Source organism: Zosterops lateralis (assembly GCF_965231275.1).
Source record: "Zosterops lateralis genome assembly, chromosome: 37".
Classification (NCBI taxonomy): domain Eukaryota; kingdom Metazoa; phylum Chordata; class Aves; order Passeriformes; family Zosteropidae; genus Zosterops; species Zosterops lateralis.
Window position 1 is genome coordinate 1,018,156 of NC_139797.1, and position 27,960 is coordinate 1,046,115.

General features: G+C 49.2%; 2 protein-coding genes across 2 annotated transcripts; one reads left to right on the forward strand and one right to left on the reverse strand.

The window, feature by feature from the left end:
- The first annotated feature begins 1,735 nt into the window (after positions 1–1,735).
- On the forward strand, positions 1,736–18,580 carry NOSIP (nitric oxide synthase interacting protein). Its single transcript, XM_083882089.1, has 9 exons — positions 1,736–1,775; positions 1,867–1,965; positions 2,049–2,154; positions 4,777–4,858; positions 8,167–8,299; positions 11,009–11,088; positions 14,881–15,074; positions 17,586–17,694; positions 18,443–18,580. Exons 2-9 carry the CDS (start codon positions 1,896–1,898, stop codon positions 18,512–18,514), a joined length of 846 nt encoding a protein of 281 aa, XP_083738215.1. The 5' UTR covers positions 1,736–1,775; positions 1,867–1,895; the 3' UTR covers positions 18,515–18,580.
- A 1,687-nt stretch (positions 18,581–20,267) lies between these two features.
- On the reverse strand, positions 20,268–27,099 carry AKT1S1 (AKT1 substrate 1). The gene is made up of 4 exons (XM_083882098.1): positions 26,992–27,099; positions 25,837–25,911; positions 24,439–24,575; positions 20,268–20,549 (listed from the first exon to the last, which is right to left on the reverse strand). The coding sequence occupies exons 2-4, from the start codon at positions 25,898–25,900 to the stop codon at positions 20,430–20,432; spliced, it is 321 nt and encodes a 106-aa protein (XP_083738224.1). The 5' UTR covers positions 25,901–25,911; positions 26,992–27,099; the 3' UTR covers positions 20,268–20,429.
- Positions 27,100–27,960: the final 861 nt, after the last annotated feature.

The following is a 27,960-nucleotide window of genomic DNA, read 5'->3' on the forward strand; positions in this document are numbered from 1 at the left end:
CGCCCCCCGGGGCCGGGCGGGGCGGGAGGGCCGGGGGGGCCGGGGGGTCCGGGGGGGCCGGGGGGCGGCCGGGCGGGGGGCGCTCACGGAGCCGCCATGATGGAGCGGGGCCGCGCGCCGCCGCTTCCTCCCACACTGCACCGCGCGGCGGCGGGAGCGCGGCCGGAGGGGCGGGGCCGGGGGCGGGCCAATAGGAGGAGAGGGGCGGGGTCAAAGCGCGGCCGTAAAAGGGAAAAGGGGAGGGGCGAGCGGCGGGGACAGACAATGTCCACAGGCGAGGAGGGGCGGGGCTAAGGCGGCCGTATATGGAAAGGGGGCGTGGTCACGCTGTGGCGGGAGCGCTGAGGGGCGTGGCCAAGCGGTGTCTATAAACTATAAAGGGGCGGAGCCAAACGTCTCCATATATGGGAATGGGGCGTGGTCAGACTGTAGCGGGAGCCCTAAAGGGGCGTGGCCAAGCGTTGTCTATAGGCCATAAGCGGGCGGGGCTAAGTGCGGCCGTATATGGAAAGGGGGCGTGGTTAAACTGTGGCGGGAGCGCTGAGGGGGCGTGGCCAAGCGTTGTCTCTATATGATAAGGGGCGGAGCCAAATTCATCCGTATATGGGAAAGGGGCGTGGCCAGACCGTGGCGGTAGCGCTGAGGGGGCGTGGCCAGACACTGTCTATATGCAATAAGGGGCGGAGCTAATATCGTCCCTATATGGAAATGGGGCGTGGTCAGACCGTGGCGGGAGCCCTGGGGGCGTGGCCTGGCGCTGTCTATATGTGGGAAAGGGGCGTGGTCAAGCGTTTTCTATAGGGGAAGGGGCGGGGCAAGTTATGGCAACTTAGGGAAGGGGCGGGGTAAGGGTGTGGCTCGGCTGTGCCCATATAAGGAAAAAGTAGGCGGGGTTTTCTCCTATAGGGGCGGGGCAACTGAGAGCCGGGAGGGGCTGAGGGAGACTGGGGTGGGCTGGGGGATACTGGGATGGACTGGGGGATGAACTGGGGGATACTGGGATGGACTGGGGGATACTGGGGTGGACTGGGGGATACTGGGATGGACTGGGGGATGAACTGGGGGATACTGGGATGGACTGGGGGATACTGGGGTGGACTGGGGGATACTGGGGTGGACTGGGGGATACTGGGATGGACTGGTGGATGAACTGGTGGATACTGGGGTGCACTTGTGGATGAACTGGTGGACACTGGGATGAACTGGTGGATACTGGGTTGAACTGGGAGGCACTGGGATGGACTGGGGGATACTGGGATGGACTGATGGATACTGGAATGGATTGGTGGATACTGGGAGCAACTAGTATATACTGGGATGGACTGGTGGATATTGGGATGGACTGGTGGATGGACTGGTGGATACTGGGATGGACTGGGGGATGAACTGGGGGATACTGGGATGGACTGGTGGATGAACCGGTGGACATTGGGATGAACTGGTGGATACTGGGATGGACCGGTGGATGAACTGGGAGCAACTGGTGGACACTGGGATGGACTGGTGGATGAACTGGTCGATACTGGGATGAACTGGTGGATGGACTGGTATATACTGGGATGGACTGGGGGATACTGGGATGGACTGGTGGACATTGGGATGAACTGGTCGATACTGGGACGAACTGGTGGACACCGGTAACAACCAGGTGCATCACTAAAACCCTTCCCCACCCCGGAACCAAAACGCCGTGCCCCATTTCCCCCCCGGACCCTTTTCCCTCCTCGCGCTTCCTCCCGCCACTTCCGGGTTCCGCTGAGGCGCCGCCGCCGCTCGTGAGGGGCGACCCCAAAACCCCCAAAAAACCCCCTAAAACCCCCCAAAATCCCCCTAAACCCCCTCGATTTCCTCTCAAATCCCTTCCAGGACCTTCCCGGCGCCTCCTCCCTGCGGCCATGACCCGGCACGGCAAGAACTGCACGGCGGGGGCGGTTTACAGTTACCACGAGCGGAAAAAGGACACAGGTGGGGCCGGTCCCGGCGCTTTGGGGACACGGAGGACACCAATAATAATAATAATAATTTTCCGTTTTGTCCCTTCTTTGCAGCCGCCTCGGGTTACGGGACGCAGCGGGTGAGGGTTGGCCGAGATGCCATCAAGGATTTCGATTGTTGTTGTCTCTCCCTGCAGCCCTGCCGGGACCCCGTGGTGACGTGAGTGAGCCCGAAAATAGCCCCAAAAATAGCGCGAAAAATAGCCCGGAACCAGCCCGAAAATAGCCCGAAACCAGCCCGAAAATACCCCGAAAATAGCCCAGGAACAGCCCCAAAAATACCCCAAAAACCAGCCCGAAAATAGTCCGGGAATAGCGGCAAAAATTGCCCCTGGATAGTCCTAAATCAGCCCCAAAACCAGCCCCAAATCACCCCAAAAATAGTCCGGGAATAGCCCCCAAAATACCCCAAAAACCAGCCCGAAAATACCGCAAAAACCAGCCTGAAAATAGCCCGGAACCAGCCCGAAAATAGCCCGAAAATAATCCGGGAACAGCCCCAAAAATACCCCAAAAATCAGCCCGAAAATGGCCCAGAAATAGCCCGAAAACGGCCCCAAAATACCCCCAAAATCAGCCTGAAAATAGTCAGGAAAAGCGCTAAAAATTGGCTTTGGATAGTCCCAAAAACAGCCCAAACTGTCCTAAAAACAGCCTCAAATCAGCCCCAAAAATAGCCCGGGAATAGTGGCAAAGAGTGGCCCTGGATAGTCTCAAAAACAGCCCCAAACCGCCCTAAAAATAACCTCTAAATCACCTCCAAAAAAACTCCCACAGCACCTCAAAACCAACCTCAAAACCGTCCCAAAACAGCCCCAAAACTGCCCTAAAAAGCAGCCCCAAAATCAGCCCCAACACCCCAAAAATCTTCTAAAAGTGCCCCCAAACCACTCCAAAACTACCCCAAAAATACTCCGGAAACAGTGTCAAAAACTGCCCCTGGATAGCCCCAAACCCAGCCCCAAACTGCCCTAAAATCAGCTTCAAAACTGCCCCAAAAAACTCCCAAAATCCTCCCAAACCGCCCTAAAAACAGCCTCAAAAACAACCTCAAAAAACTCCCAAAAGTGTCCCAAACCACCCCTAAAAAAGCTTCAAAACCGTCATAAAAACAGCCTCAAAACCACCCCAAAATACTACGGAAACAGCGCCAAAAACTGCCTCTGGATCGCCCCAAAATCAGCCCCAAACTGTTCTAAAACAGCCTCAAAACTGCCCCAAAAATCTCCCAAAACAGGCACGAAACAGCCCCAAAAAGAGCCCCAAATTACCCCAAAAATATTCCGGGAATAGTGGCAAAAAGTGGTCCTGGATAGTCCCAAAAATAGCCCCAAACCGTCCTAAAAATAGCCCCAAAACTGCCCCAAATCTGCCCCAAAAATAGTCTGGGAATAGCCTGAAAAATACCCCAAAATCCAGCCCGAAAATAGTCAGGAAATAGTGGCAAAAATTTGCTCTGGATAGTGCCAAATCAACCCCAAAAATTGTCCTAAATCACCCCAAAATAGCCCCAAATCAGCCCCAAAATAGCCCAGAACCAGCCCGAAAATTCCTCAAAACCAGCCCAAAAATAGTCTGGGAATAGTGGCGAAAAGTGGACCTGGATGGTCCCAAATCAGCCACCAAATCACCCCAGAAATAATCCGGAAATAGCCTGAAAAATACCCCAAAATCAGCCCGAAAATAGTCCGGGAATAGTGGCAAAACCTGGTCCTGGATAGTCCCAAAACCAGCCTCAAACTGCCGTAAAAACAGCCCCAAAATACCCTAAAACCGGCCCGAAAATAGTCCAGAAACAGCGCCAAAAACTGTCCCTGAATAGTCCCAAAACCAGCCCCAAATCACCCCAAAAACAGCCTCAAAACTACCCCAAAATACCCCAAAAACCTCTCAAAAGCATCTCAAAACCACCCCCAAAACGGCCCCAAAATAGCCCAAAACTGCCCCAAAAACAGCTCCCAAAGCACCTCAAAACCAGCCCTAAAACACCCCAAAAATCGTGTTAAAAACAGCCCAAAAAACCTCCAAAACCAGCCCCAAAATACCAAAAAAAATCCCAAAAAATCACCCCCAAACCAGTCCCAAAATACCTCAAAAATACCCCCAAAATCAGCCCAAAATCAGCCCAAAATTACCCCAAAAATTACCCCAAAAATGGCCCCAAAACCCCCAAAACAGCCCCAAAAAAAACCCCAAAATTTCCCCAAAATCCCCCAAATTGTCCCCAAAACCCCCCCAGGACCCCCAAAACCACCCCCAAAATCAGCCCAAAATTACCCCAAAAATTACCCCAAAAATGGCCCCAAAACCCCAAAAACAGCCCCAAAAAAACTCCCAAAATTTCCCTAAAATCCCCCAAATTTCCCTAAAATCCCCTAATTGTTCCCAAAACCCCCAAATTCCCCCAAATTGTCCCCAACCCCCCCCCCCCCAGGACCCCCAAAAAAACCCAAAACCACCCCAAAGATCAGCTCAAAATTACCTAAAAATGGCCCCAAAACCCCCAAAACAGCCCCAAAAAACCCCCAAAATTTCCCTAAAACCCCCAAATTTTCCCTAAAACCCCCAAAATTTCCCCAAAACCCCCCCAGGACCCCCAAAAAAACCCCAAAACCAGCTCCAAATCCCCCCAAAATAGTCCCAAACCACCCCAAAAATTACCCCAAAAATGGCCCCAAAACCCCAAAAAACAGCCCCAAAAAACCCCAGAATCCCCAAAATTTCCCCAAATTTCCCCAAAATTCCCAAATTTTCCCCAAATCCCCCAAATTTCTCCCCCCAGGCCCGAGGGGTTCCTGTATGAGCGCGAGGCCATCGTGGGGTACCTGCTGCACCAGAAAACCAAAATCGCCCGAGAGACCAAGGTGGGATCCCCGAAAAATCCCAAAATTTATCCCAAAAATCCCAAAATTTACCCCAAAAAAATCCCAAAATTTACCCCAAAAAAATCCCAAAATTCACCCCAAAAAAATCCCAAAATTTACCCCAAAAAAATCCCAAAATTTACCCCCAAAAAATCCCAAAATTTATCCCAAAAAAATCCCAAATTTATCCAAAAAAATCCCAAATTTATCCCAAAAAAATCCCAAATTTTATCCCAAAAAAATCCCAAAATTTACCCCCAAAAAATCCCAAAATTTACCCCAAAAAAATCCCAAAATTTACCCCAAAAAATCCCAAAAAAACCCCCAAAATTTACCCCAAAAAATCATCTCAAAATTTGGGGGGGCAAAGGGAAAAAAGAGGATTTTTGGGGTTTTTTGGGGGGAATTTTAGGGTTTTTTTTGATGATTTTTGGTGGATTTTGGGGGATTTTGGGGGGATTTTTTTTGTTTCAAATTTGATTTTTGGGGGATATTTTGGGGTTTTTTTTAAATTTGATTTTTAGGGGAATTTGGGGGGATTTTTTGGGTTTTTTTGGGGGGATTTTTTGAGAGTTTTTAGAGGATTTTTGGGGATTTTTAGGGATATTTTTGGAAGATTTTTAACAGGATTTTAAGGGGATTTTAAGTGATTTTTTCAGGGGTTTTGGGACATTTTTTTGGCATTTGGGGGGATTTTTAGGGGAGTTTTTTGGGGGGTTTAGGGGGTTTTTAGAGGATTTTTTTCAGGGGATTTATTGGGATTTTTCGCCTGAGAAACCAAGGTGGGACATCCCAAAAAAACCCAAAATTTGTCCCAAAAAAATCCCAAAATTTACCCCAAAAATCCCAAAATTTGTCCCAAAAAAATCCCAAAATTTACCCCAAAAAATCCCAAAATTTACCCCAAAAAAATCCTAAAATTTACCCCAAAAAATCCTAAAATTTACCCCCAAAAAAACCCAAAATTTACCCCAAAAAAATCCCAAAATTTACCCCAAAAAATTCCCCTGAAATTTGTGTGAGGCTGAGGGAAGAAAGAGGATTTTTGAGGGTTTTAAATTGATTTTTTGAGGATTTTTTTGAGATTTTTTTGGGTTTGTTTTTTTTGGATTCTTAGGGAATTTTTAGGGGAATTTTTCTGGATTTAAAAGAGGTTTTTAGAGGATTTTTAAAGGATTTTTTAGGGTTTTTGGGGTTTTTTTAGGGGATTTTTTAAAGTTTTTTTTCAGGATTTTTGGGGATTTTTTAGAGGTTTTTAGGGGATTTTTTGAGATTTTTGAGCATTTTTTGGGATATTTTTAGAAGATTTTTAATGGGATTTTTCAGGGGTTTGGGAGGGATTTTGGGGGGATTTTTTTGAAGATTTTTTGGGGTTTTTTAGGGGATTTTTTGGGGGGATTTTTGGGACATTTTTAGTGATTTTTTTTTTTGAGGAATTTTTAGAGATTTTTTAGGGAATTTTTAGGGGGTTTTTTTGGGAATTTTAGGGATTTTTGGGGGGGGATTTTTAGGGAATTTTTAAAGGGATTTTTAGGGTTTTTTGGGACTTTTTTAGGGGATTTTTTGAGGGATTTTAAAGAGGTTTTTAGAGGATTTTTAAGGGATTTTTTGGAGGTTTTGGGTGATTTTTAGGGGATTTTTTGGGGATTTTTTTATTATTTTGAAGAGATTTTTAGAGGCTTTTTAGAGGATTTTTGGGGTTTTTTTATGGATTTTAAAGAGATTTTTTGGGATTTTTTTCGAGGGGTTTTAGGAGATTTTTTTTTAGGGAATTTTTGGGGGATTTTAGGGAGATTTTAAGGGATTTTTAGGAGATTTTTGGAAATTTTGGGGGGATTTTTTTTATTATTATTTTTAAAGGATTTTCAGGAGATTTTTTTTTTTTTTTCAGGAAATTTTTCTGAGGATTTTTTTTTTTTATAATTTTTAGGGAGTTTTAGGGGATTTTTGGTGTAAAAAAAATGAGAATTTTGGGGTAAAACCCCCAAATTTTGGGGTAAAAACCCCAAATTTTTTGTGGGATTTGGGGTCTCAGGGGTGGGATTTGGGATCCCCCATATTTTGGGGTCCCCCAATATTTTGGGGCTCAACCCCGGCAATGATTGTTGCAGGGGGCTCAAGAATTTGGGATAAAACTCAGGAATTTGGGATAAAAACCACAATTTTGGTGTAAAAAACCCAAATTTTGGTATAAAAACCCCAAATTTTTTGTAGGATTTGGGGTCTCAGGGGTGAGTTTTGGGGTCCCCCATATTTTGGGGTGTCTCTGATGTTTTTGGGGTTCAGATCTGGCACCAGGCACAGCCGGGACCTCAAGAATTTGGGGTAAAATCTCCGTATTTTGGTGTAAAAAACCCAAATTTTTGGGTAAAAACTCCGGGTTTTTTGTGGGATTTGGGGTCTCAGGGGTGGGATTTGGGGTCCCCCATATTTTGGGGTCCCCCAATAATTTGAGGCTCAGTTCTGGCACCAGGCACAGCCGGGACCTCAAGAATTTGGGATAAAATCTCCGTATTTTGGTGTAAAAACCCCAAATTTTGGGGTAAAAACTCCGGGTTTTTTGCAGGATTTGGGGTCTCAGGGGTGGGATTTGGGGTCCCCCATGTTTTGGGGTCCCCCAATATTTTTGGGGTTCAGCCCTGGCAGCACCAGAGGCGTCAGAGTAAAACCTGGGGGTAAAACCTCCATATTTTGGTGTAAAAAACCCAAATTTTGGTGTAAAAACTCTGGGTTTTTTGCAGGATTTGGGGTCTCAGGGGTGAGTTTTGGGGTCCCCCTGGATTTTGGGGTCCCCCAATAATTTGAGGCTCAGTTCTGGCACCGGGCACTGCAGCGACCTCAAGAATTTGGGGTAAAATCTCCGTATTTTGGTATAAAAACCCCAAATTTTTTGCAGGATTTGGGGTCTCAGGGGTGGGATTTGGGGTCCCCCATATTTTGGGGTCCCGAGATGTTTTTGGGGTTCAGCCTTGGCAATGATCGTTGCAGGGAGCCCAAGAATTTGGGATAAAATCTCCGTATTTTGGTGTAAAAAACCCAAATTTTGGGGTAAAAACTCCGGGTTTTTTGCAGGATTTGGGGTCTCAGGGGTGGGATTTGGGGTCCCCCATATTTTGGGGTCCCCCAATAATTTGAGGCTCAGTTCTGGCACCGGGCACTGCAGCGACCTCAAGAATTTGGGGTAAAATTTCCATATTTTGGTGTAAAAACCCCAAATTTTGGGGTAAAAACTCCGGGTTTTTTGCAGGATTTGGGGTCTCAGGGGTGGGATTTGGGGTCTCTGATGTTTTGGGGTGTCTCTGGGCCAGGCCTGGCAGCGGCAGAGGGCCCAGCAGCGCCGGGAGCAGCAGCAGCAGCGCGGGGAGGGGGCGGCCAAAGCCCTCAAGGGGTTCCTGGAGGCCGAGACCCCCCTGGGCAAGGGGGAGACCCCCGGGAGCAGCGGTGAGACAGCGGGAGAAATTTGGGGATTTGGGGGATTTTGGGGGGAATTTGGGGATTTTGGGGGGTCTGGAGGGGATTTTGGGAAGTTTGAGGGGGATTTTGGGGAGGATTTGGGGGGAAATTTGGGGGATTTGGGGAAAGTTTGGGGGGATTTTGGGGGGTTTGAGTGAGTGTGGGGGGGATTTGGGGGAAAATTTGGGGATTTCGGGGGGTCTGGAAGGGATTTTGGGCTTGAAGGGGATTTTGGGGGGGGGTTGGGAGGATTTTGGGGGGTCTGGAGGGGATTTAGGGGGAAATTTGGGGGATTTGGGAGGCGTTTGAGGGGGGCTGGGGGGGGTTTTGGGGGGATTTTGCGTGGATTTGAGGGGATTTGGGGGAAGTTTGGGGGGATTTGGAGGGAGTTTGGGGGAAATTTGGGGGATTTGGGAGGAGTTTGAGGGGGATTTGGGGGGTTTGAGAAGGATTTGGGAGGAGTATGGGGGAAATTTGGGGGGTTTGGGGGAGTTGTGAGGAAATTTGGGGGATTTTGGGGGGTTTGGGAGGAATTTGGGGATTTTGGGGGGTCTGGAGGGGATTTTGGGAAGTTTGAGGGGGATTTTGGGGGGGATTTGGGGGGAAATTTGGGGGATTTGGGTAAAGTTTGGGGGGTTTTGAAGGGAAATTTGGGAGATTTTGGGGAATTGGGGGAAATGTTGGGGGTTTGTGGGGAATTTGGGGGGAGTTTGGAGGGTCTAGGAGAGGTTTGGATGGGATTTGGGGGATTTTGGGGGGGTTTTGGGAGGTTTGAGGGGGATTTTGGGGGATTTGGGAGGAGTTTGAGGGGGATTTGGGGGAAATTTGGGGATTTTGGGGGGTCTGGAGGGGATTTTGGGGAGATTCGAGGGGTATTGGGGGGATTTTGGGGGGTTTGAGGGGGATTTGGGGGGGATTTTGGGGTGGTTGGGGGGATTTCGGGGAAATTTGGGGGATTTTGGGTGGGTTTGGGGGGAAATGTGGGGATTTTGGAGAAATTTGGGGATTTTGGGAAGTTTGAGGGGGATTTTGGGGGGTCTGGAGGGGTTTTGGGAGGTTTGAGGGGGATTTTGGAGGATTCTGGGGGAGTTTGAGGGAAATTTGGGGGGGTTGGGAGGATTTTGGGGGGTTTGAGTGAGTGTGGGGGGGATTTGGGGGAAAATTTGGGGATTTCGGGGGGTCTGGAGGGGATTTTGGGCTTGAAGGGGATTTTGGGGGGGGGTTTGGGAGGATTTTGGGGGGTCTGGAGGGGATTTAGGGGGAAATTTGGGGGATTTGGGAGGCGTTTGAGGGGGGCTGGGGGGGGTTTGGGAGGATTTTGGGGGGTCTGGAGGGGATTTAGGGGGAAGTTTGGGGGGATTTGGAGGGAGTTTGGGGGAAATTTGGGGGATTTGGGAGGCTTGAGGGGGATTTTGGGGGGAATTTTGGGGGGAATTTGGGGAATCGGGGTGAAATTTGGGGCATTTGGGAGGAGTTTGAGGGGGATTTGGGGGGTTTGAGAAGGATTTGGGAGGAGTATGGGGGAAATTTGGGGGGTTTGGGGGAGTTGTGAGGAAATTTGGGGGATTTTGGAGGGTTTGGGAGGAATTTGGGGATTTTGGGGGGGTCTGGAAGGGATTTTGGGAAGTTTGAGGGGGATTTTGGGGGGGATTTGGGGGGAAATTTGGGGGATTTGGGTAAAGTTTGGGGGGATTTTGGGGGTTTTGAAGGGAAATTTGGGAGATTTTGGGGAATTGGGGGAAATGTTGGGGGTTTGTGGGGAATTTGGGGGGAGTTTGGAGTGTCTCGGAGAGGTTTGGATGGGATTTGGGGGATTTTGGGGGAAGTTTGGAGGGGATTTGGGAGGTTTGAGGGGGATTTGGGGGGATTTTAGGGGGGTTGGGGGGAAAATTTGGGGGATTTTGGGGGGAATTTTGGTGGAAATTTGGGGATTTGGGGGGAAATTTTGGGGGTTTGGGGGAGATTTGGGAGGATTTTGGGGTGGTTTGGGGGGATTGAGGGAGGTTTGGGGTGAATTTGGGAGGTTTGAGGGGGATTTTGGGGGGATTAGGGGATATTTTGGGAAGGTTGGGGGTATTTGGGGAGAAATTAGGGCAAATTGAGGGGGTATTTTGGGGGATTTGAGGGGATTTTGGGGGACTCTGGGGGGATTTTGGAGAATTGAGGGGGATTTTGGAGGTATTTAAGGGTGTTTAGGGGATTTTGAGGGGGGTGAGGGGGATTTGGGGGAAATTTGGGAGATTTTGGTGGTTTGAGGGGGATTTTGGGGGGTCTGGGGGAGGTTGGGGGGATTGGGGGAGATTTTGGGGGGATTTGGGGGTAATTTGGGGGGGGTCTGGAGGGGTGTTTAGGGGATTTTACGGGATTGGGGGGGATTTTGAGGGGGGTTGGGATTTGGGGGGAAATTTGGGAGATTTTGGGATGTCTGGGGGGGTTTTGGGGAGTTTGAGGGGGATTTTGGGAGAAATTTGGGGGGTTTGGGGGGATTTTGAGGGGGTTTGGGGGGGATTTGAGGATATTTTTGGGTGTTTGGGGGTGAATTTTGGGCAGATCTTGGGATATTTTGGGTTATTTTGGGCTATTTTGGGTGGTTTTGGTGGATTTTGGGGTGGATTTTGGGGCAGATTTTGGGGTATTTTGGGCTATTTTGGGGTATTTTGTGTATTTGGGGAGGGGTCTCACCGTGTCCCCCCCCAGGTTCCCCCCCGGGGCCCCTCCCCAGTTTCTGGATCCCGTCACTGACCCCCGAGGCCGGAGCCGAGAGACTGAGCCGGCCCGTGAGTGACCGCTGAGTGACCAACTGACCACTGAGTGACCACTGACCAACGAGTGACCAACTGACCACTGACTGCTGACCACTGACCAATGAGTGACCACTGACCGATGAGTGACCAATGAGTGACCAACTGACCACTGACTGCTGACCACTGACCAATGAGTGACCAATGAGTGACCACTGACCACTGAGTGACCACTGACCACTGAGTGACCAACTGACCGCTGAGTGACCACTGACTGCTGACCACTGACCGCTGAGTGACCAATGAGTGACCACTGACCACTGACTGCTGACCACTGACCGCTGAGTGACCACTGACCGAGTGACCAACTGACCACTGAGTGACCAATGAGTGACCACTGACCACTGACTGCTGACCACTGACCGCTGACCACTGACCAATGAGTGACCACAGCAGTCAGTGGTCAGTGGTCACTCATTGGTCACTCAGTGGTCAGTTGGTCACTCGGGTCAGTGACCACTGACCGACGAGTGACCAACTGACCAATGAGTGACCACTGACCACTGACTGCTGACCACTGACCAATGACTGACCACTGACCACTGACCGATGAGTAACCAACTGACCAATGAGTGACCACTGACCACTGACTGCTGACCACTGACCGCTGACCACTGACCAATGAGTGACCACTGACCAATGAGTGACCACTGAGTGACCGCTGAGTGACCACTGAGTGACCACTGAATGACCACTGACCAATGAGTGACCACTGACCACTGAGTGACCGCTGAGTGACCACTGACCAATGAGTGACCAATGTGTGACCAATGAGTGACCACTGACCAATGAGTGACCAACTGACCAATGAGTGACCAATGAGTGACCGCTGACCACTGAGTGACTGCTGAGTGACCACTGACCGATGAGTGACCAATGAGTGACCGATGAGTGACCACTGACCACTGAGTGACCACTGACCAGTGACCGATGAGTGACCAATGAGTGACCGATGAGTGACCACTGACCACTGAGTGACCACTGACCACTGACTGCTGACCACTGACCACTGACTGACCACTGACCACTGACCAATGAGTGACCAATGTGTGACCAATGAGTGACCACTGACCAATGAGTGACCAACTGACCAATGAGTGACCACTGACCAATGAGTGACCACTGACCAATGAGTGACCAATGAGTGACCGCTGACCACTGAGTGACCGCTGAGTGACCACTGACCAATGAGTGACCAATGTGTGACCAATGAGTGACCACTGACCAATGAGTGACCAATGTGTGACCAATGAGTGACCACTGACCAATGTGTGACCAATGAGTGACCACTGACCAATGAGTGACCAATGAGTGACCGATGAGTGACCACTGACCACTGAGTGACCAATGAGTGACCGCTGAGTGACCACTGACCAATGAGTGACCAATGTGTGACCAATGAGTGACCGATGAGTGACCACTGACCAATGAGTGACCAATGTGTGACCAATGAGTGACCACTGACCAATGTGTGACCAATGAGTGACCACTGACCAATGAGTGACCAATGAGTGACCGATGAGTGACCACTGACCACTGAGTGACCAATGAGTGACCACTGACCACTGACCAATGAGTGACCAATGAGTGACCACTGACCACTGAGTGACCACTGACCACTGACTGCTGACCACTGACCAATGAGTGACCACTGACCGCTGACCACTGACCAATGAGTGACCACTGACCACTGACCACTGAGTGACCCATGATTGACCACTGACCGCTGAGTGACCACTGACTGACCGCTGAGTGACCACTGAGTGACCAACTGACCACGACGGGGGCTCTGGGCTGGGTTTGGGGCGGGGTTGGAGCTTTTGGGGCATTTTGGGGCATTTTAACGGGATTTCGGCAATTTCGGGGGGATTTGGGGGATTTTGGGGCATTTTTGGGTTTCTGTGGAATTTTGGGTATTTTGGGTGGTTTTGGGGTGTTTTTGGGGTGTTTTGGGGATATTTTTTGGTGTTTTTGGGGTATTTTTGGGGTATTTTTGGGGTATTTTTGGGGTGTTTTTGGGGTGTTTTTGGGGTGTTTTGGGGAGGTTTCTGTGGAATTTTCGGGAGTTTTGTGGGATTTTTGGTATTTTTGGGCTGATTTTGGGATATTTGGGGGTTTCTGTGGAATTTTGGGTGTTTTTGGGGTATTTTTTGGATGTTTTGGGATATTTTTGGGGTGTTTTTGGGGATATTTTTGGGGTATTTTTGGGGTATTTTTGGGGGTATTTTTTGGGTGTTTGGGGATATTTTTGGATGTTTTTGGGGATATTTTTGGGGTGTTTTTGGGATATTTTTGGGCTGGTTTGGGGTATTTTTGGGGTGTTTTGGGGATATTTTTTGGTATTTTTGGGGTGTTTTTGGGGTATTTTTGGGGTATTTTTGGGGTGTTTTTGGGGTGTTTTTGGGGTGTTTTGGGGAGGTTTCTGTGGAATTTTGGGGAGTTTTGTGGGATTTTTGGTATTTTTGGGCTGATTTTGGGATATTTTGGGGTTTCTGTGGAATTTTGGGTGTTTTTGGGGTATTTTTGGGGTGTTTTTGGGGATATTTTTGGGTGTTTTTGGGGTATTTTTGGGGTATTTTTGGGGTATTTTTGGGGTGTTTTTGGGGTATTTTTGGGGTGTTTTTGGGGATATTTTTGGGTGTTTTTGGGGATATTTTTGGGGTATTTTTGGGGTATTTTTGGGGTGTTTTTGGGGTATTTTTGGGGTGTTTTTGGGGATATTTTTGGGGTATTTTTGGGGAAATTTTTGGGGATATTTTTGGGGTGTTTGTGGGGGATATTTTTGGGGTATTTTTGGGGATATTTTTGGGGTATTTTTGGGGATATTTTTGGGGTATTTTTGGGGTGTTTTTGGGGATATTTTTGAGGTATTTTTGGGGAATTTTTTGGGGTATTTTTGGGGATATTTTTGGGGATATTTTTGGGGGTGTTTTGGGGGATATTTGGGGGTATTTTTTTGTTGTTGTTTCTGTGGAATTTTGGGGAGTTTTGTGGGATTTTGGGGTATTTTTGGGGTGGTCTTGGGGTATTTTTGGGTTTCTGTGGAATTTGGGGTATTTTGGGGCATTTTTGGGGTATTTTTGAGCTGTTTCTGTGGAATTTTGGGTATTTTTGGGGTGGTTTTGGGTTGTTTCTGTGGAATTTTGGGGTTTTTTTCTGGGATTTTGGGGTATTTGGGGTATTTTTTGGGTGTTTTTGGGGAATTTTGGGGCTGTTTCTGTGGAATTTTGGGTATTTTTGGGGTGGTTTTGGGTTGTTTTTTGTGGAATTTTGGGTGGTTTTGGGCTGGTTTTGGGATATTTTTGGGGTGTTTTGGGGATATTTTTTTGGGTGTTTTGGAGGTATTTTGGGGGTGTTTTTAGGGGGTTTCTGTGGAATTTTGGGTATTTTTGGGCTGGTTTTGGGGTATTTTTTGTCTATTTTGGGGTATTTTGGGGTATTTTTGGGGTATTTTGGGTCAGTTTAAGGGGATTTTGTGTATTTTGGGATTTTTTTGTGGGATTTTGTGTATTTTGGGGGTATTTTTTGTGTATTTCGGGGCATTTTTTGGGTATATTTGTGTTTCTGTGGAATTTTGGGTATTTTTGGGCTGTTTCTGGGGTATTTTTTGGGTGATTTTGGGGTATTTTTTGGGTATTTTGGGGGTATTTTGGGTCAGTTTAAGGGGATTTTGTGTATTTTGGGTTATTTTTTGTGGGATTTTGTGTATTTTTTGTCTATTTTTGGTTATTTTGGCTGATTTGGGGTGTGTTCTGTCCCTCCCCCCAGGACAGCAGTGTCCGGTGCCCGATGTCCGGCCGGAAGCTGCGCCTGGCCCAGCTGGTCAGTGTCCACTTCACTCCGGCCGAGCCCGGCCTGAGCCCCGGGCAGCTGCTGGCCCGAGAGCCGAGTGACCGCTACGTGTGCGCCGTGACCCGCGACCCGCTGGGCAACGCCACGCCCTGCGCCGTGCTCCGGCCATCGTGAGTGACCCCTGAGTGACCACTGACCCCTGAGTGACCCCTGACCCGCTGGGCAACGCCACGCCCTGCGCCGTGCTCCGGCCATCGTGAGTGACCCCTGAGTGACCCCTGAGTGACCACTGACCACTGAGTGACCACTGACTGACCACTGACCTCTGAGTGACCCCTGACCACTGAGTGACCCCTGACCCGCTGGGCAACGCCACGCCCTGTGCTGTGCTGCGGCCATCGTGAGTGACCACTGAGTGACCAGTGACCTCTGACTGACCCCTGACTGACCCGACTGATCCCTGACTGACCAGTGACCAATGAGTGACCAGTGACTAATGAGTGACCCCTCAGTGACCCCTGGGTGACCCCCGCCCCATGTCCAGGGGCTCAGTGGTCACTCTGTCCGGGGGTCAGTGGTCACTGGTCATTCTGTCCAGGGGTGCAGTGGTCACTCTGGTCACTCTGGGGTCTCACTGTGGTCACTCTGCAGGGGGGCAGTGGTCACTGTGGTCACTCTGGTCACTCTGCAGGGGGTCAGTGGTCACTCTGTCCAGGGGGTCAGTGGTCACTGTGGTCACTCTGTCCAGGGGGTCAGTGGTCACTCTGGTCACTCTGGGGTCTCACTGGTCACTGGTCACTCTGCAGGGGGTCAGTGGTCACTCTGGGGTCACTGGGGTCTCACTGGTCACTCTGGTCACTCTGTGCAGGGGCTCAGTGGTCACTGTGGTCACTCTCCAGGGGGTCAGTGGTCACTCTGGGGTCTCACTGGTCACTGTGGTCATTCTGCAGGGGGGCAGTGGTCACTGTGGTCCCTCTGGGGCTCACAGTGGTCACTCTGGGGTCTCACTGGTCACTGTGGTCACTCTCCAGGGGGGCAGTGGTCACTCTGGGGTCTCACTGGTCACTCTGGTCACTCTGTGCAGGGGGTCAGTGGTCACTGTGGTCACTCTGGGGGCTCACAGTGGTCACTCTGGGGGCTCACTGGTCACTGTGGTCACTTTCCAGGGGGGCAGTGGTCACTCTGGGGGCTCACTGGTCACTCTGGTCACTCTGTGCAGGGGGTCAGTGGTCACTGTGGTCACTCTGGGGGCTCACAGTGGTCACTATGTCCGGGGGGGGGGCTCAGTGTTCAGGGGCACAGTGGTCACTCTGGGGGCTCAGTGGTCACTCTGGTCACTCTGCAGGGGGTCAGTGATCACTCTGGGGTCACTCTGGGGTCTCACAGTGGTCACTGTGGTCACAGTGGTCACTCTGTCCAGGGCTCACTGGTCACTGGTCACTCTGTCCAGGGGGTCAGTGGTCACTCTGGGGCTCAGTGGTCTCTGTGGTCACTCTGTCCAGGGGGTCAGTGGTCACTCTGGGGCTCAGTGGTCTCTGTGGTCACTCTGCAGGGGGTCAGTGGTCACTGTGGTCACTCAGTGGTCACTGTGGTCACTCTTCAGGGGGTCAGTGGCCACTGTGGTCACTCTGGGGTCTCACTGGTCACTGGTCACTCCGCAGGGGGTCAGTGGTCACTCTGGGGTCACTGAGGTCTCACTGGTCACTCTGGTCACTCTGTGCAGGGGCTCAGTGGTCACTGTGGTCCCTCTGGGGCTCACAGTGGTCACTCTGTCCAGGGGGGGGCTCAGTGGTCACTCTGGTCACTCTGGTCACTCTGTGCAGGGGGTCAGTGGTCACTGTGGTCACTCTGGGGGCTCACAGTGGTCACTATGTCCGGGGGGGGGGCTCAGTGTTCAGGGGCACAGTGGTCACTCTGGGGGCTCAGTGGTCACTGTGGTCACTCTGCAGGGGGTCAGTGATCACTCTGGGGTCACTCTGGGGTCTCACAGTGGTCACTGTGGTCACAGTGGTCACTCTGTCCAGGGCTCACTGGTCACTGGTCACTCTGTCCAGGGGGTCAGTGGTCACTCTGGGGCTCAGTGGTCTCTGTGGTCACTCTGTCCAGGGGGTCAGTGGTCACTGTGGTCACTCAGTGGTCACTGTGGTCACTCTTCAGGGGGTCAGTGGCCACTGTGGTCACTCTGGGGGCTCAGTGGTCACTGTGGTCAATGTGGTCACTCTGCAGGGGGTCAGTGGTCACTGTGGTCACTGTGGTCACTCGGCAGGGGGTCAGTGGTCACTCAGTGGTCACTGTGGTCACTGTGGTCACTCGGCAGGGGCTCAGTGGTCACTCAGTGGTCACTGTGGTCACTGTGGTCACTCGGCAGGGGGTCAGTGGTCACTGTGGTCACTCTGGTCACTCGGCAGGGGGTCAGTGGTCACTCAGTGGTCACTGTGGTCACTCTGGGGGCTCAGTGGTCACTCTGGTCACTCCGCAGGGGGTCAGTGGTCACTGTGGTCACTGTGGTCACTCGGCAGGGGCTCAGTGGTCACTGTGGTCACTCAGTGGTCACTGTGGTCACTGTGGTCACTCGGCAGGGGCTCAGTGGTCACTCAGTGGTCACTGTGGTCACTGTGGTCACTCGGCAGGGGCTCAGTGGTCACTCAGTGGTCACTGTGGTCACTCTGGTCACTCGGCAGGGGCTCAGTGGTCACTCTGGCCTGTGTGGAGCGGCTCATCAGGAAGGACATGAAGGACCCCCTGACCGGGGACCCCCTGAGCGAGGCCGACATCATCGTCCTGCAGAGGGTACGGGGGGCTCGGGGGGATTTGGGGGGTCTGGGGGCAAATTTGGGGGGTTTGGCGGGGATTTGGGGGGTCTGGGGGGGATTTGGGGGAATTTTGGGGGGAAATTTGGGGGGTTTTAGGGCAATTTGGGGGGAGTACAGGAGGGGTCTGGGGGGTTTTGGGGGGTCTGGGGGGAAATTTGGGGGATTTGGGGAGGGTTTGGGGGGTCTGGGGGATATTTGGGGAGTTTGGGAGGAAATTTGGGGGATTTTAGGGCAATTTGAGAGGATTTGGGGGGATTTTGGGGGGTCTGGGAGGGATTTTGGGGAATCTGGGGGATATTTGGGAGTTTGGGGGGATTTTGGGGAGGATTTTGGGGGGTCTGGGCTGGATTTTGGGGGCATTTGGGAAGTCTGGGAGGGCAATTTGGGGGGTCTGGGGGGATATTGGGGGGGTTTGAGGGGATTTTGGGGGGCATGGGGGGATTTGGGGGAGGTTTGGGAGGGTCTGGGGGGGATTTGGGGTGGATTTTGGGGGGTTTGGGAGGATTTGGGGTGGATTTTGGGGGATTTTCGGGGGTCTGGAGGGACTTTGGGAGGGGTTTGGGGGTACGTTTGGATGATTTTGGGGCAATTTGGGGGAATTTTGGGGGGTCTGGGGGGATTTGGGGGCCTTGGGAAGGATTTGGGGGGTTTTGGGGGCTCGGGGGAGGGAAATTTGGGGGGTTTTGGGTGTATTTGGGGTACCCCTGACCCCTCTCTCCCCCCAGGGCGGGACGGGCTTTGCCGGGGCCGGGGTCTCCCTGGAGGCCAAGAAATCCCGGCCGGTCATGCAGGCCTAGGGCGGACCCCAAAAAAACCCCAAAATTCCCTTTATTCCCCCCAAAATCCCCTTTATCCCCCCAAAATTCCCTTTAATCCCCCCCAAACCTCATTTCCCTCCCCAAATAAACCGTTTTCACCCCAAAAACAAACTTCTCTTCACTCTCTGAACCCTCCGAAGTTTTCGGGACGCCCCAAAATTCCCCAAAATTTGGGATTTTTTGGGGGGCGGCGTTGCCCTTTTAACCCCCCCCCCCCCAGCGGGCCCCACCCGCGCGTTGCCGCTTTAAGAGGATCAAACCACGCCCCCTTTGCTCCCCAACCAATCAACGCTCAGAGCGCAAACGTCAGTTTTATTGGCGAAGGGGGCGTGCCCTCGGCGGGCGGCGCCCAATCAGCTTCGGAGAAAAATAAAGAGGGCGGGGTTTTCTCGAGGCCCCGCCCACTCTGGTACAAAACGAGGGGCTGTCAATCAAATTTCGGTGGCTCCGCCCCCTTGTGGAGGCCACGCCCCTTTTGGGGTCCCCAAATCCCCTTTGGGATTTTTGGGGGGACCCAAAACCTCAAAACCCTAAATTTTAGGGGGAAAAAATCACAAATTTTACAGAAAAAAACCCAAATTTGGGCTGAAAAGCCTCAAATTTTAGGAGGAAACCCCCAAATTTTGGGGAAAACTGAAAATTTGGGGGGAAATCCTCAGATTTTAAGGGAAAAAAACCCCAATTTTTCAGAGCAGAAAAACCCCAAAAATTTCCATTTTAAGGCTTCAAAAAAAGCCAAAAAATTCCATTTTAAGGCTCCAAAAATTCCATTTTTTTGGGTTTTTTTGGGGGTGATTTTTGTGGGGTCAAAAACCCCCCAAAAATTCCATTTTAAGGCTCAAAAAAAGCCAAAAAATTCCATTTTAAGGCTTCAAAAATTCCATTTTTTGGGGTTTTTTGGTGGTGATTTTCTTGGGGTCAAAAACCCCCCAAAAATTCCATTTTAAGGCTCCAAAAATTCGATTTTTTGGGGTTTTTTGGGGGTGATTTTCATGGGGTCAAAAAACCCCAAAAAATTTCCATTTTAAGGCTTCGAAAAAAACCCAAAAATTCCATTTTAAGGCTCCAAAAATTCCATTTTTTTTGGTTTTTTGGGGGCGATTTTCGTGGAGTAAAAAAACCCCATTTTAAGGCTTAAAAAACCTGCAAAAAATCCATTTTAAGGCTCAAAAAATCCAATTTTAAGGCTCCAAAAAAACCCCAAAAAATTCCATTTTAAGGCTCCAAAAAAATTCCATTTTAAGTCTCCAAAATTTCCATTTTCAGGCTTCAAAAACACCCCAAAAATTCCATTTTAAGGCTTCAAAAAACCCCCAAAAATTCCATTTTAAGGCTCTAAAAAAACTCCATTTTAAATCTCCAAAATTTCCATTTTAAGGCTTCCAAAAAACCCCCAAAAATTCCATTTTAAGGCTCCAAAAAAATTCCATTTTAAATCTCCAAAATTTCCATTTTCAGGCTTCAAAAAAACCCCCCAAAAATCCCATTTTAATCTTTAAAAAAAACCCCCAAAAATCCCATTTTAAGGCTCCAAAAAAACCCCCCAAAAATTCCATTTTAAGGCTCCAAAAAAATTCCATTTTAAATCTCCAAAATTTCCATTTTCAGTCTTGGAAAAAACCCCAAAAAATCCCATTTTAAGGCTTTGAAAAACCCCCAAAATTTCCATTTTCAGTCTCCAAAACCACCCCAAAAAATTCCATTTTAAGGATTCCAAAAACCTCCGAAAAATCCCATTTTAAATCTCCAAAATTTCCATTTTCAGCCTCCAAAAAACCCCCCAAAAAATCCCATTTTAACCCCCCAAAAATCCCATTTTTGGGGTTATTTTTGGGCGGATTTTGACGGGGTTTTTTTTGGGATATTCCTGATTTTTTGGGGGATTTTTTGGGGGTCACGGGGGGTCCCCGCTCAGGACTCGGGGCCGGGGAAGGTCCCCAAAGGTGTCGCTGCTGTCGCGGCGAAGGGTCAGGGCGCGCATCGACGCCGCGATCCGCTCCAGGTCTGGGGGGGCCTGGGAGGGAAAAAAATAAAGAATTTTGGGGTTTTTTTTTATTTTGGGGAGAATTTGGGGTGTTGGGGATTTTTAGGAATTTTTTGGGATTTTTTGGGATTTTTTGGGGGGTTTTTATGGGATTTTTTTTGAATTTTGGGGGATTTTTTGGGGGTTTTTTTGGGATTTTTTAGGGAAATTTTTAAGAATTTTTAGGGGGGGGTTTTGGGATTTTTTAGGATTTTTTTAGGATTTTTGGCAGGTTTTTTGGGAGTTTTTTGGGAGGAATTTGGGTAGTTTTAGGGATTTTTTTTTGAGGGTGTTTTTGGGATTTTTTTGGGGATTTTTGGGGGGGATTTTCTTGGGATTTTTTATGGAGTTTTTTGGGGTCTGGGGGGATTTTTATGGGGGGATTTTGGGGTTTTATTGGGGGTTTTTTGGGGATTTTTGGGGTGTTTTTGGGGCTGTCAGGGGTCAGGGCCCCCATCGACGCCGCGATCCGATCCAGGTCTGGGGGGGCCTGGGACGGGAAAAAATACAGAATTTTTTGGGGGTTTGGGGGGTTTTTTGGTTCTTGGAGGGTTTGGGGATTTTTGGGAATTTTTTGGGAATTTTTTGGGGTTTTTTGGGGGCTTTTTTTGAGGTTTATTTTGAATTTTGGGGGGTTTTTATGGGATATTTTTGGATTTTTTGGGGGGATTTTTGGGCAGGTTTTGGGAGGGTTTTTTGGGATTATTTGGGGGGTTTTAAATTTTTTGGGGGGGGGTTTAGGGGTTATTTGGGATTTTTTTTTGGATTTTGGTGGGTTTTTTGGAGGTTTTTTGGGGATTTTTATGGTTTTTTTTTTTTAATTTTTTTGGTGGAGGTTTGGGATTTTTTGGGGATTTTTTGGGGCTTTTTCTGGGGTTTCCTCAGGGAGTTTTATGGGAAATTTAGGAGTTTTGGGGGGGATTTTTTGGGTTTTTTAATGGGTTTTTAGGGAGGTTTTTGAGAGTTTACATGGGGTTTTTATAGGGGGTTTTTAGGATTTTTTGGGAGGTTTTTTGGGTATTTTTAGGGGGGTCTCAGGGGTCAGGGCCCCCATCGACGCCGCGATCCGATCCAGGTCTGGGGGGGCCTGGGAGGGAAAAAATACAAAAAATTTGGGGTTTTTTGGGTTTTGGGGGATTTGGGGATTTTTGGGGATTTTTTGGGGTTTTTTTCAGGGGGTTTTTAGGGGGTTTTGGGGGTTTTTATGGGATTATTTTGGATTTTTTGGGGATTTTTTTGTGGCTTTTTAGGCAGGTTTTGGGAAGGGTTTTTGGGATTATTTGGGGGGGTTTTAATTTTTTTTTTGGGGGGGGGGTTTAGGGGTTTTTAGGGGCTTTTTTGGGGTTTTTTTTTGAAGGTTTTTGGGATTTTATGGGGGATTTTTGGGGGATTTTTTGAGGGTTTTTTTGGGATTTTTTGGGAATTTTTAAGTAATTTTTGGGGAGGTTTTGGGTTTTTTTTTTATTTTTGGGGTTCTTTTTTTTTTTTTTTTTTTTTTCGGGACTTTTTTGGGTTTTCTTTCGGGGAGTTTTTTGGGATTTTTAGGGGGTTTTGGGGAATTTTTTTTTTTTATAATTTTTTGGGGTTTTTTACAGGGTTTTTTTTTCAGTTTTGGGGGGATTTTTCTGGAGGGAATTGGGGTTTTTTTTGGGGATTTTTGGGGTGTTTTTGGGGCAGTCAGGGCAATCCAGGTCTGGGGGGGCCTGGGAGGGAAAAAAATAAACAAAATTTGGAGTTTTAGGGGGGGCTTTTCCTGGTGTCCAGGGGTGGGGGGTCCCAGGAGGGCTCAAAATCCCCCGAAAATTCCACCAAAATCCTCCCAAAATCCCCCTATAAACCTCCCCAAACCCCCCGAAAATCCAAAAATCCCCCCAAAAAATGCCCCAAACCCCCCAAAAATCCCCCCAAATCCCCCTCAAACCTCCCCAAATCCCCAAAATCCCCCCAAATCCTCCCCAAATCCCCCCAAAAATTCTCCAAATTTCCCCCCAAACCCCCCCTAAAAATTCCCCCAAAAATCCTCAAAAAATCCCCCCCTAAATCCTCCCAAAATTCTCTCCAGACCCCCCAAAAATCCCCCCAAAACCTCCCCTAAAAACCCCCAAAAATCCCCCAAAACCCCCCAAAACTGCCCTAAAACCTCCCAAAATTTCCCAAACCCCTCAAAACCACCCAAAATTTCCAAATTTCCCCCCAACTCTGACCTTTTCCTGCTCTCCTGGGGTGGGGGGTCCCGGGGGGCCTCAAAATCCCCCTTAAACCTCCCCCAATCCCCCCAAAATCCCCCCAAATCCCCCAAAATCCCCCCAAACCCCCCAAAAATCCCCCAAATCCCCCTAAAACCTCCCCCAATCCCCCCAAAATCCCCCAGCTTCACCCCAAACCCCCCAAAAATCCCCCAAATCCCCCTAAATCCTCCCCAAACCCCCCCAAATCCTCCCAAATCCCCAAAATTCTCCCACAAAGCTCCCCAAAAATCCCCCAAACCCCCCCAAATTCCCTCAATTTCCCCCAAACCCCCCAAAAACCCCCCAAAACCACCCAAACCCCTCCCAAAAAAACCCCCCAAAATCCAAAATCCCCCCTAAATCCCTTCAAAATCCCCCCCAACCCCCCTAAAATCTAAACCCCCCCCAACCCCCCCCAAATTTCCCCCCAAATCCCCCTAAAAATTGCCCCCAATTTCCCCCCTAAATCAAAAAATCCTCCCCAAAAAACCCCCCAAAATTTCCCAAACCCCCCCAAACCCTCCCAAAATCCCAAATTTTCTCCCCAAAATCCCAAATTTCCCCCCAGCTCTGACCTTTTCCTGGTGCCCCGGGGTGAGGGGGCCCGCGGGGGCTCAAAATCCCCCCCAAATCCCCCTAAAACCCCCCAAAATCCCCCCACAAACCTCTCCAACCCCCCCCAAAAATCACCCCAAAACCACCCAAATCCCCCCCCCCCAAAAATCCTTCAAAAATCCCCCTCAAACCTCCCCAACCCCCCAAAAAAATCCCCCAAAATTTCCCAAACTCCCCCAAAAATTCCCCCAAACCCTCCTAAATCCCCCCAAATCCCCTAAACCCCCTCCAAAATCCCCCAAACCCCCTGAAAATCCCCCAAAACCTCCAAAATCCTCCCCAAAATCCCCCTCTAACCTCCCCAATCCCCCAAAAAACCCCAAAATTTCCCTAAGCCCCCCAAAATCCCCCCAAGTTTCCCCAAAATCCCCCCAAATCCTCCCCAATTCCCCCCAAATCCCCTCTAAATCCCCCCAAACCCCCCAAAAATCCCAAAAAAATCCCAAAAAATCCCCCAAAAATCCCAAATTTCCCCCAAACTCTGACCTTTTCCTGCTCTCCCGGGTGGGGGTTCCCGGGGGAGGCTCAAAATCCCCCCTAAACCTCCCCCAATCCCCCCTAAATCCCCCCAAAATCCCCCAATTTCACCCCAAACCCCCCAAAAGTCCCCCCAAATCCCCCTAAAACCTCCCCAAATCCGCCAAAATTCCCCTCAAATCCTCCAAAATTCCTAAAAAATCCCCCCAAATCCCCCCAAAATTCCCCCAACCCCCCCCTAAATCCCCCCAAATCCAAAAATCCCCCATAAGTTCCCCTCAAACCCCCCTTAAAACCCCCCAACAATCCCCCCTAAAACCCCTCAGAATCACCCAAACCTCCCCAAATCCCCCAAATTTCCCCAAAATCCCCCCAAATCCACCCAAAATCCCCAATATCCCCCCAAAATCCAAAAATGCCCCCCCAAAAATGCCCCTCAACCTCCCCAAAACTCCCCAAAATCCCCCAACCCCCCCTCAAAACCCCCCAAAATCCCCCCCAAACCCCCCAAAAATCCCAAAAAATCCCCAATTTTCTCCCCAAAATCCCCAAACTCTGACCTTGTGCTGCCCCCCCGGGGTGGGGGGTCCCGGGGGGTCTCTCAGGGCCCAGCTGGGAACGGCCACGGGCAGGGACCGGCCCAGGGGGGGCCCGGGGGGGCTCTGGGGGGGCCCCAAATCCCCCTCGGGGGGCGTTTCTGGGGGGAAAAACGAGATCAGGGACCCCCAAAATGGGGGGAGGGTCCAAAACACTGAAATTCCAGAAAAATTCCACCCAAATCTCCTCAATTTTCCCCCAAATTCCCCCAAATTTCCCCAAAATTTCCCCAGATTTCTCCCAAATTCCCTGAAATTTCCAAAAATTCCCCAAATTCCCCCAAATTTCCCCCAAAATTTTCCCAAAATTCCTCAAGTTTCCCAAATTTCCCCAAAATTCCTCCCAAAATTCCCCAAATTTTACTCCCCAAACCCCAAATTTTGCCCTCCAACCCCAAATTTTTGCCCCCCAAGCCCCAAAACCCCCCAAATTTCCCCAAATTCTCCCAAGTTTCTCCCAAATTCCCCATATTTCCCCCAAATTCCCCCAAATTTCCCCAAATTTCCCCCAAAACTCCCCAAATCCCCCAAATTTCCACAAATTCCCCCCAAAATTCCCCAAGTTTCTCCCAAATTTCCCCAAATTTCCACAAATTCCCCCCAAAATTCCCCAAATTCCCCAAAATTCACCCAATTTTCCCCACAATCCCCCCAAAATTCCCTCAAATTTCCCCAAAATTCACCCAAATTCCCCAAATTTCCCCAAATTTCTCCCAAATTTCCCCAAATTCCCTCAAATTTCCCCCAAATTTCCTCAAATTCCCACAAAATTCCCCAAATTTCCCCAAATTCCTCCAAGTTTCTCCCAAATTCCCCCCCCAGGGACCCAAAATTCACCATTTCCCTCCAAATTTTCCCCAAATTTCCCCAAATCCCCCCAATTTCCCCCAAATCCCCCAAATTTCTCCCAAATTTTCCCCAGTTTTCCCCAAAATTCCCCAAATTTTCCCCAAATTCCCAAATTTCCTCCAAATTTCCACAATTTCCCCCCAAATTTCACTCCCTAACCCCAAATTTCCCCCAAATTTCCCCCAAATTCTCCAAATTTCCCCCAAATTCCCCCAATTTCCCCCCGAATTCCCCCAAAATTTCCCCCAAAACTCCCCAAATTCCCCCAAAACTCCCCAAAATCCCCCAAATTTCTCCCAAATTTCCCCCAAAACTCCCTAAAATTCCCCAAAATTCCCCCAAATTTTACTCCCCAAACCCCAAATTTTTGCCCCCCAAGCCCCCAAAACCCCCCAAATTTCCCCAAATTCCCCCAAAATTTCCCCCAAAACTCACCAAATCCCCCCCAAACCCTCCAAATTTCCCAAATTTCCCCCAAATTTCCCCAAATTTCCCCCAAACCCCCCAATTCACCGTCGGGGCTCTCGGGGTCCGACGGCGGCTCCTCCTCGGGGCCCCTCCCCCACTCCTCGTCCATCAGGAACAGCCCTGGGGGGGGGAGGGGCACAAAAGGCTCAGGGGGGTCAAAACCCCCAAAAATTTTACCCCAAAAAAATTTCCCCCCCAAAAAAAATCCACCCGAAAACCAAAATTCCCCCACAAAATTCCCCCAAAATTCCCAAATTTTCCCCCCCAAAATTTCTCCCCCAAACCCCCAAATTTCCCCAAAATTTCCACCCAAACCCCCCAAAATTCCCCAAATTTCCCCCCAAATCCGCAAAATTTTCCCAAAATTTTCCCCAAAACCCCCAAGTTTTTCCCCAAACCCCAAAATTTTCCCCAAATTCCCCCAAAATTTCCCAATTTTCCTCCCAAACCCCAAAATTTTCCCCCAAACCCCAAAATTTCCCCCCAAATGCCCCCAAAATTTTCCACCAAATACCCCCAACACCCCAAAATTCCCAAATTCCCCCAAAATTTCCACCCAAATTCCCAAGTTTCCCCCATTTTTTCCCCCAAAAACCCAAAAATTTTCCAAAAATTTTCCCCCGAAACCCCCAAATTTTCCCCAAAACCCCCAAATTTTCCCCCAAACCCCCAAAATTTCCACCCAAATATCAAAAATCCCCCCAAAATTTCCCTAAAAAATCCACCCAAACCACCAAAATTTCCATCCAAACCCTGAAATTCCCCCAAATCTTCCCAAAATTCGACCAAAAATTCCCCAATTTTCCCCAAAATCCCCCCAAAATTCCACCCAAAACCCCCAAAATTTCCCCCCAGAACCCCAAAATTCTCCCAAAATCCCCCAAAATCAAAAATTCCCTCCAAATACCCCCAAATTTCCCCCAAAATACAAAATTCCCCCCAAAACCCCAAAAATTCCACCAAAATTTCCACCCAAAACCCCAAATTTCTTCAATTTCCCCCCAAAACCATCAAATTCCCCCCCAAATTTCCCCAAAAAAACCCCCCAAAACCCCAAAATTTTTCACTCAAACCCCAAAATTCCCCCAAAATTTTCCCCCAAACCCCAAATTTTCCCCAAAACCCCCAAAATTTCCCCAAAAACCCCCAAATTTTCCCCAAAAAACCCCAAAATTTCCCCAAAAAAACCCAAAATCTCACCTGTTTCCTCACTGGGAGCCGCCCCTCCCCCACCCCTCCTCCTCTGGGGGGGGGTCCCCAAATTTGGGGGCAAATTTTGGGGATTTTGGGGCAAAAATTGGGGATTTTGGGGTAAAAATTGGGGATTTTGGGGCAAAAATTGGGGATTTGGGGGCAAAATTTGGGGATTTTGGGGCAAAAATTGGGGATTTGGGGGCAAAATTTGGGGATTTTGGGGCAAAAATTGGGGATTTGGGGGCAAATTTTGGGGATTTTGGGGCAAAATTTGGGAGATTTGGGGGGAAAATTGGGAAATTTGGGGATTTTGGGGCAAACTTTGGGAAATTTGGGGGATTTTAAAGGATTTTGGGGAGTCCCAGGGGAGATTTTGGGAGAAAATTTGGGGATTTTGGGGGAGGTTTTGGGGAATTTGGGGAAGATTTTGGGGGATTTGGGGCAAAATTTGGGAAATTTGGGGGTTTGGGGGGTCCCGAGGTGGATTTTGGGTCAAATTTTGGGTCAAATTTTGACCTTTTTCAGGTAAATTTTGAGTCAAACTTGGAGGATTTTGGGTCAAATTTTGGGTCAAATTTTGGGTCAAATTTTGGGTCAAATTTTGGGTCAAATTTTGCGTCAAATCTGGAGCATTTTGGGTCAAATTTTGCCCATTTTCAGGCAAATTTTGGGCCAATTTTTGGGTATTTTCAGGCAGATTTTGGGCCAAATTTTGCCCATTTTGAGACAAATTTTGTGGCAAATTTTGAGGCAAATTTTGGGTCAAATTTTGACCTTTTTCAGGCAAATTTTGGGTCAAATTTTGTGCGTCTCGTGACAAATTTTGGGTCAAATTTTGCCCATTTTGAGACAAATTTTGGGCCAAATTTTGCCCATTTTGGTTGAAATTTTGAGTATTTTCAGGCAAATTTTGGGCCAAATTTTGTTCATTTGGAGGCAGATTCTGGGTCAAATTTTGAGGCAAATTTTGGGCCA

Coding starts and splice junctions, on each gene's coding strand:
- NOSIP (XM_083882089.1), top strand. CDS start 1,896: ATGACCCGGCACGGCAAGAACTGCACGGCGGGGGCGGTTTACAGTTAC. Junction 8,300..11,008: donor GGAGACCCCCGGGAGCAGCG/GTGAGACAGCGG, acceptor GTCCCCCCCCAG/GTTCCCCCCCGGGGCCCCTC. Junction 17,695..18,442: donor ACATCATCGTCCTGCAGAGG/GTACGGGGGGCT, acceptor CTCTCCCCCCAG/GGCGGGACGGGCTTTGCCGG.
- AKT1S1 (XM_083882098.1), bottom strand. CDS start 25,900: ATGGACGAGGAGTGGGGGAGGGGCCCCGAGGAGGAGCCGCCGTCGGAC. Junction 24,576..25,836: donor GGACCCCGAGAGCCCCGACG/GTGAATTGGGGG, acceptor TTTTCCCCCCAG/AAACGCCCCCCGAGGGGGAT. Junction 20,550..24,438: donor CCCCGGGGGGGCAGCACAAG/GTCAGAGTTTGG, acceptor TTTCCCTCCCAG/GCCCCCCCAGACCTGGAGCG.